The sequence below is a fragment of the Corylus avellana genome, chromosome 9 (assembly GCF_965113065.1).
Source record: "Corylus avellana chromosome 9, dhCorAvel1.hap1.2, whole genome shotgun sequence".
Lineage (NCBI taxonomy): Eukaryota > Viridiplantae > Streptophyta > Magnoliopsida > Fagales > Betulaceae > Corylus > Corylus avellana.
Window position 1 is genome coordinate 2,289,637 of NC_142498.1, and position 15,202 is coordinate 2,304,838.

At 37.2% G+C, this 15,202-nt stretch overlaps 2 protein-coding genes across 2 annotated transcripts; one reads left to right on the forward strand and one right to left on the reverse strand.

Moving 5' to 3' along the window:
- Window positions 1–2,064: 2,064 nt before the first annotated feature.
- LOC132190249 (zinc finger protein 1-like) lies at window positions 2,065–3,234 on the forward strand. The gene has a single exon (XM_059605182.2). The coding sequence runs from the start codon at window positions 2,208–2,210 to the stop codon at window positions 2,985–2,987; it is 780 nt and encodes a 259-aa protein (XP_059461165.2). The 5' UTR covers window positions 2,065–2,207; the 3' UTR covers window positions 2,988–3,234.
- Window positions 3,235–7,894: 4,660 nt separating this feature from the next.
- Window positions 7,895–9,781, reverse strand: LOC132190302 (Mitochondrial glycoprotein family protein). Its single transcript, XM_059605249.2, has 3 exons — window positions 9,470–9,781; window positions 8,612–8,940; window positions 7,895–8,410 (listed from the first exon to the last, which is right to left on the reverse strand). Exons 1-3 carry the CDS (start codon window positions 9,683–9,685, stop codon window positions 8,251–8,253), a joined length of 705 nt encoding a protein of 234 aa, XP_059461232.2. The 5' UTR covers window positions 9,686–9,781; the 3' UTR covers window positions 7,895–8,250.
- Window positions 9,782–15,202: the final 5,421 nt, after the last annotated feature.

A 15,202-nucleotide genomic window follows, 5' to 3' on the forward strand; every position in this document is an offset into this window, starting at 1 on the left:
GAGGGTCCATGGAATTGGCTTTCTTTTGATATATGTAGGGAAGTGATGGCACTTTTTTGGCTTTCTTTTTATGGGCATGGAAATGAGAATTGTTTAAGACTCTTTATGTGGACAGACAAATCTGATAAAGAGATTTGGTTCTATTTCATCAGAAGAAAAAAAAAAGGAAGACGAAGAAAATGAGAGTTGTTATATATATATATATATATATTGCTCAACCCAATCAAAAGTAAAATGCCAAAGTCAAACAAACCTTTATATGTGGCCTTTGGATTGGGTGAAAGAAACCTTTATATGTGGGGCATTGAATATGTTATGGGTTAATAATAATAATAATAATAATAATAATAATAAAATATAATAAATACAAAGAGATTCTACTTATCCCAAGGGTTAACTTTGGAGATCTGATTTTGTTAGATTAATAATGCAGCATAATATAGCACTATCATGCATAATAGGGACTCCACGTCAGCTTACCCTTTTTCTTGTCGGCCATTTGTCGTCTGCCCCACAATTCATGCCATACAACAAGACAAATTACCAAAAAAAAAAAAAGATATTATTATTTTAAAATATCATGACATGGTAACATGTAGGATGGCTTTCGTGGGCCCCTTTACATGGCACATGCATTTTGTGAGAGAGACGGGTTTGGCTTAAACCCTAATCTTAAGCAAAAATATCAATCAATATCATCAACATATATATATATATATATATATATATATAATTTGATATTGAAAACGTAAGGAAAATCAAAGAGGGAGTGAAATTAATGGTGTAGGATATTCGGAATTAGAAGAAAGTAGTGCAGAATACACAGAAATGGAGGCATTAGATGATCTCTTCATTTTTCTTATGAAAGTCTTATGTAAAAGTCACTTTCATGTTGAATCAGCACCTTGTCAAGCTTTGATGGAATGACTGTTTATCTAAAGAGAAATGTTAGGAATTACTTTCATTTTACTTCTATTCCCATTTCACTCATATGATACCGTAGTCAGCCACTTAATCAGTCACATTTTGCTGTATGGCTTGCATGCTGTGTCATATGCAATCGAGAGTCTTCCGTTAGAGACGTGTGACATTCAAGGGTAGAACTAAGATTTGAGACGAAGAGAGACGGAACTAAAAATAAAGATCTTTAAGGGTAAAAAAAAATTAATTTGAAATGTCGAACTCATAAAAAAACATAAAATTTAGAGGCTTTTAAAGCTCAAGGGCAATTCCGCCCTTGGTGGCACCTCTAGCTTGTGTCATATGTAGACATGATGAATAGGATACAAATCAAAACCTAAGGGAGACTAGTACTTGAAGTTGAAGCGATGTTTAAGGCATTTTGCATTCATATTCTCTAAAATTAATTAATTGATTAATTATTTTTTAGTTCTTCAAATATATAGGACAAAGTACCAGTAGTTAATCTAGTTCCACTGTGGATAAGAGTATCAATTATTGTTTGTTCGAAAACGTTTGTTTGTGAAAAGGAAGATGAAGATGAAAAAAAATAAAAGACAACGTTTGTTTGTTTGTTTGTTCTACAAGATGAAAAAAATATAAGTAGGGCAAATATCTAAGGATAGCGATGCCCCCACAAAAATGTACAGAAGTACAAATGCAACAACAACTGGCATGGGGGTCATGGTACATTAACAAGGTTTGCATGTCCCCCCCCTATATGATTGAGGCACTTTAAGCAGTTGCACGTGGTAGCTGTTAAGTTCGCATTTACCTCAATGGTTTATTTTATGAAATTAAGTAAAAAATAATGAATTCAACTCACTGAAGAAGTTTCTGCTTCTCAACTATGAAATAGTTTCTCTCATTTTAGAGCGAGCGATTAATTTTTTACGTGATTTGTAAATTTGACACAAATCTAATATAAAGTTAGCAGGTTATGGTTGACAAGTGTTGCCCGTTTAATCAAATTGCACAGATTAAAATTGACTTATATAACTGCTCCTTGTTGATTTATAGAATAAGACTTAAAAGGGTCCTTACTGGATAGTTATCAAGTGCATGGTGGAGTTTTTCAAACAAAGTGTGCGAGAACAACTGATCTACCAGCATACGTCTCAACTTTTCACTATTTAAAACTTTGTGGAACAGTGTATCCTTGTTGAATATATAGCACAAAGCATTTACTTTCCCATGAAGGACCTTTTATCCTTTTGTGTTTTTTTCATAATCCACCAAGAAAAAAGATGTATTCTGCAATGGAACCATCAGAGAGTGAGCCCTGTCTTTCTAATAGTACTCAGAGCATCTTCCCTTATGCTCCAGAGAATCCCCCATTTCCAAACACACCACTGCAAAACAGGGAAGAAAACAAGCAGGTTGTTGTTGAAGAAGAAGATGAAGGAGATCAAAAAGACATGTTAGATCTAAATCTCTCCAGTGAGCTCAATCTCATTGGTTGCTTGGAGGCGGATTCATCTCAAACCCCAGAAGAAATCCCAGAAACCCCACAAGCTTCTTCTGCCGCTGAGCCGCGAGTATTTTCATGCAACTTCTGTCAAAGAAAATTCTACAGCTCACAAGCACTTGGAGGGCACCAAAATGCCCACAAAAGAGAGAGGACTCTGGCAAAGAGAGGCCAAAAGATAGAGGCACAATTTCTGGCTTCTGCAGCAGCTTTTGGGCACCCTTTCCTCCACCACCAGCAGCAGCAGCAGCAGCAGCACTATTCAAGTGTGGCATCTCTTCCTCTTCATGGGGCTTACAACAGATCCCTTGGAATTCAGGTGCATTCAGTGATCCAGAAGCCATCTCACAAATCATATTCTGCAGGGTTCTATGCACCTCGAGCCTCATCAAGATCCCTCATCAACCAACAACCAGGAGTTGGTAGATTTGATTTGGTAAGAACGATGAATGGTTCTCCAGCAGATGCTCAACTTGGTGGATTCTGGTTGCCAGTTAGTGCTGTTTACAAGACTAACCAAGAGCAGATGAAGAAGCTTGACTTGTCTCTCAAGCTTTGATAGAAATTTTCAGCAATTTTATCGTTCGAATTGCTAGAAAGTATCTATAAAACCCATTTATACGAGCAAGAAGGTCGACGTTGTAAATGCTCTCTCATAGTTGTTGTCCGGATTGCTAATTGTTAGCAATCTGCCCAGCAAATTGCTCTGAATCCCATCTTTATTATCTTTTTTTAATCTTCACTCTTGTTTGTTCAAATTTTCTTCTCACCAATTGCAGTAATATAGTGTAGAGATTTGCTATTGAAAGGATAATTATTATTATTTTTTTTTTCTCTTTAAGATACATTTAGTGTATTGTATTTTTCGAAGCAAGATACATTTATTGAACTTTGATTTTTTTTTTTTGTGTGTGTGTTTTGATGAGGATATACTTTGTCAATTTAAGATTGCATCATCGATCAATTTTGCTGCCTAGATTGTTGCAGCAAATTATCTAGGACTCGGATCCAATATACTAAAAATGGTTATAATTTCTCCAACATTTCCTTGTTCAACGAATCAAAATTGAGAGAGCTTACTTCTATAGCTCAACTATATTGTACCAAATATTGATAGTACTCTGCCTATATCAATCCAAAAAATTGAGTCTCAACCAAGGTGGAATCAAAAATTATCTGATGATTAAGTTAGCAAAGGAAAAGTACGATGTTCTGGGGAGCTATGGTCGATCTTCTCAAGATTTGTGTATAGGAATGGATATGAGTTGCATCCGGAGGGGTATAACCTTCTCTTATGTAGAGTGTTCACTAGTGAATTATGGCATTTGCTAGGTTTTGTGCCTGAAATCACATCGTTAAGTCATATTGAAATCGTGGAATAACTATTCTTAGTGCTATAATACTGACATCCTTTAATTAACTGTTAAGTGTTCACACCTAATTGAGCTATCTGAGCTAGTTGAGTTCTACAGTCTATTTCTCTATTCTATTCATTTGCACTAGCCTTTGTAGTCTTGTAAAAACTTTCGGTTTGAGTATATTTATCTATCAAAATAAAGGCCTGAGTCAGGATAAGCTTGGCACTATCATTTTGGCTACAACAAGATTAGAATATTAAACTTTAAGAAGGCCAATCAAAACGAGTTCACATGAAGTTCCAACTCTATTGAAAAAAGCTTTTAGGAATGCCAAAAGGCCAATAACAACAAGATTACATAGGATGTGAAGCCAATGAGTTGGATAACTTTATGAACATAATTCTTAGATTTAATTATAGAAATTGTTTTCATGGCAACACATACAAAGTTAGATAAAGACTTGCTCCACTATTATATCTCCACAAGTGAAGAGTATTTTTGTCCTTTATCGAGGATCGTGTATTGTGTCACTTTCATCATGTATAACAAAATCTAGGAAAGATTTTGTTGCATTGTAATCCAATCTAAGACTCAGTCAACATTGCATCACATTGTACATGATTTCTTTTAGTATATGTTGTTTTCGTGTGCGGGTACACTTCTTTGAAACCTACCACTCCCACAAGGGTGATTTTTGTGTCGCTGTCTTGTAATATGACCCCTCCTTCTTCTTTTTTTTTTTTTCTTTTTTTTTTTTAGAAAATTTTAAATTTATTTCTTAAGGTTTTAAGCAATTTCAATTTAAAAAACGAATTTCTTTTTAATTTTTCCAATTAAGTGCATATTTTAGTCACGAGTGCAAAGGTCTGCAAGAAAATGGCATCTCTCCTTGGCTCGCCCACTCTTTAAGTGGGTGGATGGTGTAGGGTGCTTTCACGATCTCCTCCCTCTTGCAATGACGGTGAAAAAGAATGGGAAACATTTCCTCCACTCACTTTACGAGAGGTTAGATTGCTGAAGGTCGTGTATGCATGTGGGTACTTCTACTCCACCCTTTTGCAACCACCATTCTCGACTCTTTTTTTCCTTTGTGCTCTTTTTAATCCTTCTTCAGCTCTTTCATTTTTTTATTCATTTTTATGCTCTTATTTTATGAACATAATAAAAAATAATAATTTTTTAATAAATCTCATATGGTTGATTGGCTGCTTATGGCGATGGAAAATAAGAACCATTGGAAGAGTTGAACCCAATAACCCACCCCTCCTAGACTGCCATGCCGATACCACCAGAAAAAGAAGATAAAACAAACCAAGCCTTGAAGGAAAATTAGGTAGGGTGTTCTAAGGATACAATTATTAATCACACCATAGGTGAAATTTAGGAACAAAAATAACAATTGTCATGTAGAACTATCATCATACCAGGTGAATGAATGGTAAACATACTCTTTTTGCTTGCCCAATACTTGGTTTCAAATTATGATATACTCATGTTACTATGGGGGTAATAGGTGATATCCAACATCTATGGTATTAAGCAAAGACCCATATGTAGGGCCCTCTGTGAGGGGAACCCCTTTCACAATCCCTTGTTATTATCTGTACCCTCTTCTCTTTGGATAGAAAATAATAAAAGATCTAGATTTGAAGATGATATTCTGTCATAAGTAATTTATGAAAAGTATAGTCTTCAAAGAGTAGTTCAATCGACTGGAGACTGTGCCTCATGAAGCGAATATCACTAATTCGAATCTCAATCCCCTTGTGCGGACATGTCAAAAAAAAAAAAAAAAAGAATAGCATTAAACATTTACCATATGACGGCCTTGCTGAAAGTAACCACTCAACCCTTTAATAGGAAAAATTGGTCTTTCAACATTGTCCTTTCAACTATCAAGGAGATGGTACTAGCTAAAAACACCTTCTCCCTCGGTGAGAGGTCCCACTGCTCCCCATGTGAGTGTCTAGGGAAGAGAAAATATACATTTCTCATGCTTCATGAAACGAAGGTCATTAGTTCGAATCACAGTTCCTTTGTGCGGACATGTCAAAAAAAAAAAAAAAAATTATGAAGAGCATAAAACATTCACCATATGACGGCCTTGCTGAAAGTAACCACTCAACCCTATAATAGAAAAAATTGGTCTTTCAACATTGTCCTTGAACTATCAAGGAGGTGGTACTAGCTAAAAACACCTTCTCCTCCGGTGAGAGTTCCCACTGCTCCCAGTGTGAGCATCTAGAGAAGAGAAAATATCCATTTCCTCCTTTACCCCACCCCCCCCTCAACCCTTTCCTCCACCTGCTCTCTTCTCTTGCTCGTCATTTTTACCATTTTCTTTTCTTTGGTTCGTAAGCTAGATCAAAGGTTCTCCATCCACTGCCACCTCGCCCTCGCCCCACCTCCGCCCTTAACACCTCACGCGCCTCCCTTGGATGATAGATTTGGGTTTCTCACACCCAAATCTAGGTTTCTCAAACCTAGATCTGTCATACACAGATACACTGCCACCGGAGCTACAAATCTATGTTTTTTTTTTTTTTTTTTTACTTCCATCACCAACAGTCTCCACTCAGACATGTGCCCCTCATTTTACAGTGGAGACAAGACAACATAAAGATATGTCCTTTGAGCTTCATTCGTTGGGCACCTCTACTTCAGAACATCCAATTCAACAAATCTGTTCTTGACGTTATTTGCCACCTAGTTCTTGAAGAAAATTCCCTGACTGTTATTTCAGTTGCACTTGGTCTCCTAAGCTTCTTCAGAAGCTGGTGAGGGACTAAGTTTAATAGAAATGCCTTCAACAATACTCACAACACTCGTTGATTGTTAAAGTATAAATTGTAGTTTTGTTGTTGTTGCTTTTGTATTTGTTTCTTTATTTCCCTGTAATTTCTCGTTTCTTTGTTGGTCGTTCTTTGTTATCTCATCTATAAAAATAAAAAGTCAATTTAGTTCTTAAAGTTTTGTAAGAAGGCCAAAACGTGAGCTAACATGTCATGTCAGCATTTAAGATACTATACATACACAAAAACCGTCGTTCAAATCAACAATTATCATTCGCATAGTGACAAGGCAGGGATATGATAACATTAAAATGTCTTTCAAGCTTCAAAAACTAAATTGAAACAATAGGTAGTAGCTTAAGGATGAAATTGAAATTTGACACATGATTTAGAAGCCAAAATCACATTTTTACAAAACAGAGTATAGCAACTTTAAATATAGGTAGAAATACAATTGTTATAGAAACTATTTCAACAAACATAAATTATCAAACAGATTGAAATAGATATTCGGGGAATTATTGTGGAAATAATAGCAGCAAACAAATACCATGGTTTCTGCACCTATGAAGGCCTTGTCCACATGCACCTCTTGGTGGAAGAATTAAACCAATGAAAGATTTCTATGTTACTTTATCTTCACCAGTAAACAACATTCTAATAATGCTTTCATAAGAACACCAAGCATGGGATCAAATCAAGTTTGAGAAAGTAAATATGCGGCTGCTTTGTAGCACATGTTATATGCCAAATTCTGTTCATATGAAAATCAGTAGCCTTAGCATTGAGATTATAACCGAGATCCAGAGGTCAGAATCACCAAAGGCATTGGATATGGCACATAGAAAGGATTTATCTTAAAGATGCCTTAACTTTCGTCTTCTACAAGAGATGACATACTTTGTGTAAGAATGACGACAAAACTAATGAGACACTGGGAATTAACGGTGATAGAACGAACAATATAATGAAAAGAAACCGTGTTTACATTATTAATTTCAGCTAGAGTTCATGCCAATATGTTCTAAATATTACCTCACAACCTTACACTTGGCACTATACTTGCAATCAAAATCTTTCTTCCTAGCCCAATCTGTATTTATTGTGCTCTACTTCTTTCTTCAATAAATTCGGATACTCAAGCAATTTTATCATAATAGCGTCAAGCATAATTGAAGTTAAAATTGGGATAAACCAATACAAGAACCATACCGATACCCATTAAACTACCACAAGTGGTTCAGACAGATTAGTGGGAATTGGTAAGACTCTATATGCATAAGGCCATACTTCTTCATTTGATGAAAACATGTAGTAAAAACAAGAAGACTGCATACCTTCATTTCTCTATAGGTACATTACAAAGTGCTAGAGGAGACACTACCCATGTACAAAGAATCCATGATTTCACCAATTCTCAAGTCCTATAATTTTCTATACGTAAATATACAAATGATGAGCATCTTGAAGCCGAACATAAATAGTTGCTAGTTCCAATTTCACATTTCAGTTTTGAGTTGCTACATGCTGCATAAACCTCAAATTTGCTAACTCATTCTACATACAAATCATCAAAACTGAATACCTACAGCAGAGACTTCATTCCAACCAAATTCAAAACAACAAACTTGGTGATGAATCTCACACATGCAGTAAAAAAGCATACTCTTTTCTATTTTTCCACAAAAGTCTCGACATCTCGGAACCATTGGATAAGTTCAGTTCTATCCTTGTTCATCATATATTCATGCAAGAAAACAGAGAGTTCATGGTTTACCCCCCTTGCCTCTAAATACTCCTTTAGTGCATTCTGAATCTTAGCATCCAATTTCCTGTAAACAACAAACACGAGTCACACAAAGCCACCGCCAATCCAAAAGCCCCAAAACTTAAAACACCCATATAAGCTCTAGAAGAAAACATGAGTTTTTAAGATTCTACAAAATTCAGTCCTAATCTTGCCAATGTGAGGTCAAACCAGACAAAAAATTTCCAACTGATAAATGAACAAACAATGTCTATAATTATCCTACCTAAAATCAGGTCCCATGTAAGGCCTAGCCAGCATTCCATCACGCCTAAGCATATAAACTTTCTGAACCTCCAACAAATCCGGCCAAGCAGAGCACAAAAACTCCAATTCATCACCGCCATCATCCCTGGAGATATCAACAAGCAAGCTAAGGTGAAGGCGCATATCTACCCCAGAGCTGTCATCTCCAAGCTTAGGAACAGGTTCGCACCCATCAAACATAGTGGCCTCTATTTTGATACTCTCAGCATCTCCAAATTTCCCTTTCATCGTGATCCACTGCTCACCCGGTCGATCTTCCACCATAAACGAATTGAATTTTGTTACAGGCTATATAAAACATTACCAAAAAAATATAATTATAATTGAATTTAAGAGATATCAAAAGCAATTTTATTTATTTTAAAAAATGGAAACAAAGAAATATATAGGAAAATGAAACATAAGAATAACTCAAGAGCAATTAAGAATAAAAATTGAAAAGCATATTGCCACCACTTTTCCTGCATTTTCTAGGGAACCAAACAGAGACTATGAAATCAAAGAAACATAAAGATAAAGAAGAACTTAAGACAAATTGAATATCTAGTTTGTCTTAAGTTCCCCTCGCCGGGGAGGGGGGGGGGGGGGGGAAGACATTACAAAAATAATTTGAATTTGAATTTGATGTTATTCTTTTCTCTTACTAATTTCGGAACTAAAGCAATAAATGGGAAAATGCAGGGATCAGAAACGCTTTAGAATAGCTCAAAAGCGATTGAAAATAATAATTGAAATGCATATTTTCCCACGTCTTTTCCTCCATTTTCTCGGAAACCAAAGAGAGGCTAAGAATTTGAAAAAAGGCACACGAACGAACCTGATGGGGAGGGGCGTACTCGGACTGGTACTCGATCTCGGTGCGGAGGATTCTGAGGATGTTGGCTTCGAAGGGCGATTTGGCAACTGGCTCGGAAGCAAAGGGCCTGGCTTGGAGGAGAAAAGCTGAGATGGCATTCCGCGATTGGAGAGAAATGTGGTGGCGGTGAAGCCCATGAATTAGGGTTCTTCGGGCGGTTCGGATTAAGAAAGCCATTTGAGAGTGCGAGTGAAAGCGTGAATTTTTCTCAGATAGGGTTTTTGGAGATCAGAGGAGGGGTTTAAGGTCGGAGCCTCTCAATCTAGGAATCACGTCAACTACCGAAAGGTAAACGTACGTTTTTTTTTTTTTTTTTTTTTATTTTTTTTTTTAGGTTGGAGGAAGAGACTAATTGTATCTATTCTAGGTGGGCATGGGGCGTCCCCAAGAGATAGCTCAATCGGCTAGAGACCATGCCTTATGAAGCAAAGGTCACTAGTTCAAATTAAATGAGTTGCATGGAGAGGAGGACGTGGCAGCAGTTGGGGAAGCCAAAACAGTGCAGCAGGAGCTAAACAATTTGTTGACCCAAGAAGATTTAAGGTGGAGACAGCGTGCTAAGGCCGAGTGGCTGAAGAATGGTGACCGGAATACCAAGTTTTACCATGCTTGTGCAAACCACCGGAAAAAATCCAATCAGATTTTTTCAATTAAAGATGAGCAAGGTGTCTTATGAGAGTCCCCAGCGGAGGTTGGGCAGGCCTTTGTTGATTATTTTTCTGGTTTATTTTCAGCTGGCCTTGCAGGAAATTTGGAGCCATGTTTTCAGCAATTTGAAGGACGAGTTTCACTCTCAATGAATGATGAGTTGCTGAAGCCGTTTCTTAGAGAGGAGGTTGAACAAGCATTGTACCAAATGGCACCGCTTAAAGCGCCGGGTCCGGATGGTTTTTCTGTGGGGTTCTTCCAAACTCATTGGGAAACGACGGGTGATGAGGTTTGTCAGGCTGTTCTTGATACTCTTAATTCTGGAATCATGCCATCTTTTTTAAATATGACGCATATTGCATTAATTCCCAAGGTGAAGAATCCAACATGTGTTACTGAGTTTAGACCTATTAGTTTGTGTAATGTTCTATACAAACTAATCTCGAAGGTTCTTGCTAATAGACTGAAGAAGATTTTATCACATATTATCTCACCCACTCAAAGTGCGTTTATTCCGGGGAGGCTCATAACTGATAATATTTTAGCAGCGTATGAAGCTCTTCATACCATGCATTCTAGGATGAATGGTAAGAAAAGTTTTATGGCAGTTAAATTGGATATGAGTAAAGCGTATGATCGGGTGGAGTGGTATTTTTTGGAGGAAACGATGAAGAGGATGGGTTTTGATGTAAGGTGGATCAAGTTAATTATGATGTGTGTGACGTCTGTCCAATATGCGGTGGTGGTGAATGGTACTCCATGTGGGCATATATATCCGACGAGAGGTTTGCGGCAGGGGGACCCTATTTCTCCTTACCTATTCCTTATTTGTGCAGAGGTGTTGAGCTCTATGTTATCACGGGCTACTCGAGATGGTTCCTTAACGGGGGTCCCTACGTCAAGACAGGGTCCTCGTATAAGCCATTTATTTTTTGCAGATGACAGTTTATTATTTTGTAGGGCTAGCATCTTACAATGGGAGCATTTGTCGGGTCTTTTAAAAAAATATGAAGAAGCATCGGGACAGCGCCTAAATAGCAATAAGACGGCTATTTTCTTCAGCCGAAATACTTCTGTGGTGGATAAAGGGAGGCTTCTTGAGGCGGCCGGAATACCTTCCATACAATGTTATGATACTTATTTGGGTCTACCAGCTTTGGTTAGAAAATCCCGCACAGCTGCTTTTGGGGGGATTATTGATCGGGTTTGGAAGAGATTGCAAGACTGGAAGATAAAATTTTTGTCACAAGCTGGGAAGGAAATCTTATTGAAAGCGGTGATCCAAGCAATCCCAACTTATTGTATGAGTGTCTTTCTCCTTCCGAAGACTCTATGTTCGGAAATTAATTCACTTATGCAAAAATTCTGGTGGAATAAACCCAATAAGGAGTCCGGGGTGCATTGGATGAGTTGGAATCGTTTGGGGATAGCAAAAAAATTGGGTGGAATGGGATATAGAGATTTTCAGAGCTTTAATAAAGCGCTTCTAGCCAAGCAGAGTTGGAGACTTTGGCAAAACCCGGACAGCTTTCTTGCAAAAATCATGGAAGGTAAATATTATCCACACGGCAATATCCTTAAGGCTTCTCTTGGTTCACGACCTTCGTACGCTTGGCGGAGTATCTTTAGCTCGTGTGACTTACTAAAAGCCGGGTTAATATGGAGGGTGGGCGACGGGAAAACAATCAGAATTTGGAAGGATAAATGGATTCCTAGGCCGTCTACGTATATGGTGCAGTCCCGGCCATCTTTGTTACAGCACGATGCTACTGTTAGTGAACTCATCGACCAAGATACCCAGTGGTGGGACTCTACCTTGCTGGAACACCTCTTTACTAAGGAGGAGATTGATCTTATTCTGTCGGTGCCGGTTGGTTTATCTAATAGAGCAGATCGGTGTATATGGCGAGGCACAAAAAATGGAATTTTTTCTGTTAAAAGTGCCTATCATTTGCAGGTGGAAATGGACGCTCAGAAGGGTGCTTCATGCTCATTGCAGGTGGGACGTAGTACAGTGTGGAGCAAGTTGTGGGCACAACGAATTCCAAATGTCGAAAAGAATTTTTTATGGAGGGCATGCCATGAAATTTTACCTACGCGGAGCAACTTACACAAGCGGAAAATTGTTGAGGATCCATTGTGCCCATTATGTGGGAATGCTCCCGAAACGGCTTTGCATATTTTATGGGAGTGTCCTTCAGCTATGGATGCTTGGAGTATGGGGTGTCGGAAACTGCAGAAGAAAAGTTCTACAGGTGTCTTATCTTTTCTCCAATTGGTTGAGGATATTTTTATTCTTTGTGCAGAAGCTGAAATTAAGCTATTTATAGGCCTAGCTCGTCGTTTGTGGCTTCGACGAAATGATGTGGTGCATGGTGGTACTATGACCCATCCCACGTTACTGGTTCAACGAACAAAGATGGCTATAGAAGACTTTGATGCATCTATCGGGTTGGGAGCAGGGGCGTATGCCACTCCCACTGGAGGTATTATGGTGAAATGGCAAAATCCACGACTGGGCTGGAAAAAAGTAAATTGGGATGCTTCTTTGGCATCTGGAAAAGGCTGGATGGGTTTTGGTGTGTTGGTGCGAGATGAGCAGGGTCTAGTCATCGCAGCTTTGAGTAGAACCTATGTGGGCAGTTTGGATTCTCTAAAGGCGGAGGCACGGGCAGCTCTTGTGGCGGTCCAATTTTGCAAAAATTTGGGACTTGATCGCCTTCATTTTGAGGGGGATGCACAGGGGGTAATAAAGGCCATTAATTCTTCAGACCCGGATTGGAGCAGCATGGGGATGATGGTGGATGATATCAAGCAAGAATTACAGTCTCTTCAACAATGGCAAATGTCCTTTGTTCGCAGGGACGGTAATCAGTTTATCAAAAATAGCAACACAGAATTTTATGGATAAGTTGTGGCTACATGAGCCACCAGCATGTATTTCTGATGTTTTACAGATGGAGCAATATGCTCCAGCTGGTTTGAATTAATTAATGAGAAAGCAGTCTTTTCTTCAAAAAAAAAAAAAAAAAGAATTCTCCCTCCCCCTCTTGTGTGGACATGTCAAAAAAAATAATAAAAAAAAAAAAGGTGGGCATGGGGCATAACAATAGAAGCACCAATCTATGAGGGATTGCTCAGGAAAGACCTAGACAGTGAAAACCGCAAGCGCATCCTTTAGACCAATCGAACCATAATTTAACCGCCCACCCCACCAGGTATCAATGAAAACCAAAGTAATTTATACTAATTAGGCATGGAGATTTTTCATTACGGAGATTTGAACCCACACCCCAGTACTTACCTAATCACTTGAAAAAAAATTTAGGCCATTAAACTACCACCCTTGATTTTTGAATGTTTGTGAGTAGTGTCAACATTGTCCGCTTTAAATATCATTAAGTTTATATCAAAATATAAATATAAAATTATATAAGTTAATTTTAATTTAATTCATTTAGTTAATTAAGTTAAATCTTTTAATATTAATTTATTATTTTTGTATTGATTTTATGTCAAATTTGTAAATAGTATAATTTGTGAAATTATGCTGTTCACACATATTTTGTGAGCATGTTTGATATATGCAGCCATGCAGGGGCTGGACCACCAGCATTCCCAGTAGCTATCCGATTATTTTTCTTAAGTTTAATGATCCAAACTACTTTTTGTTTTTCTATTCAAATACACTTCACAAGAGCTTCCCTTTATAGTTCTATATAACATTAAAATATTATTTGTTTTACTTTTGTTTTGTTTTTATATTCTTTTATTTTGCATTGGAAAGTGCGAGAAGAAAGAGAATGTCATTTTATGATTATAATAAACCATGTGAAATGCTACAGAAAACTACTGGAAGTGAGTTTTTGTGATTTTTTTTTAGATTTTTCCTGTGTATGAAAGGGAAGCAACTTTAAGGTATCTGTTGGGATTGCTTTTAACTTTGAGGTCTCGAGTCCCCTCAAAATTTTAAAAATGTCATAAAAATTTTGAAATTTTCTTTTAAATTTTAATTATTTATATGATATGGACTTCTAAAAATTAATTTTTATCCCCAAATTTTTGTTTTTTTGTATCACGTCTCTTAAAATAACTCAAATAATATTTTCGGGAGTCGCTGGACTAAAAGCTTTTCCACGGGCCTGGATCTTTCAACTATCCTCATGTTAGAATTATGGGCTGCCCACGAGGCCCTACGATCTAACCTTTTTCCAGTTTGGCATGCCTTTTTTTTTTTTGGGGGGGGGGGGGGGGTGTGGTTTGGTAGCTAAGTGGTTTCGACACACGTTAGGACGTAGAATTTCGCAATGAGAATCCTTCACACTAGTCTAATTGGTGTTAGCTGCCTTGAGTCTCATTAATACCTTAGTTGGACTGGATCCGACTATGATTTAATTGGACTTGTGAAAACGCATGCGGTTTCTCAACGTATTTGCCCTTGTTGTCATTAGTTCTTAGCGAATAGGTGTTACAATGATCACACTTAAATAAAATAGTTATATAGTTGGTCACCACTTTTTACCCTTTTGTAATTAAAAAAAAAATAAAAATACATGTGTATTATTTTCTAGATAATCAAATTAAGTTAAAATTCATGTATTATTATAGTTTTTTAATTTGTCATGGGAGCCTTGTTGGACCAAGCAACCGGAATAAGGACAGCCTTGTTGGACCAAAAAAAAAAATTACAAGTTTCACCGTAAAAAGGACACGATCTCTCCAAAAGGTAGAGCGGATAATCTCTCCATTCAATTTCAATCATGAACATATCTTAGTATATAACACAAACTGAATTTTTTTGGAATAAATAAATAATTAATATATGGTCCGGTAGCTATTAGATCTTTTTTTTGGGGGAAAATTAACTGTCACCCTTGATATTTTCATCAATTTTACAATCATATTCTTAAACTTTAAAATGTGTCAATTTAGGATATCATTTTTCAAAAGTTTGCAATTTTAACACTCTCATCAAAATGAACTGTTAAATCAAACGAATAAAATTGAAATATCTAAAATGACCCTTTAAAGAAAATATCTCATTTT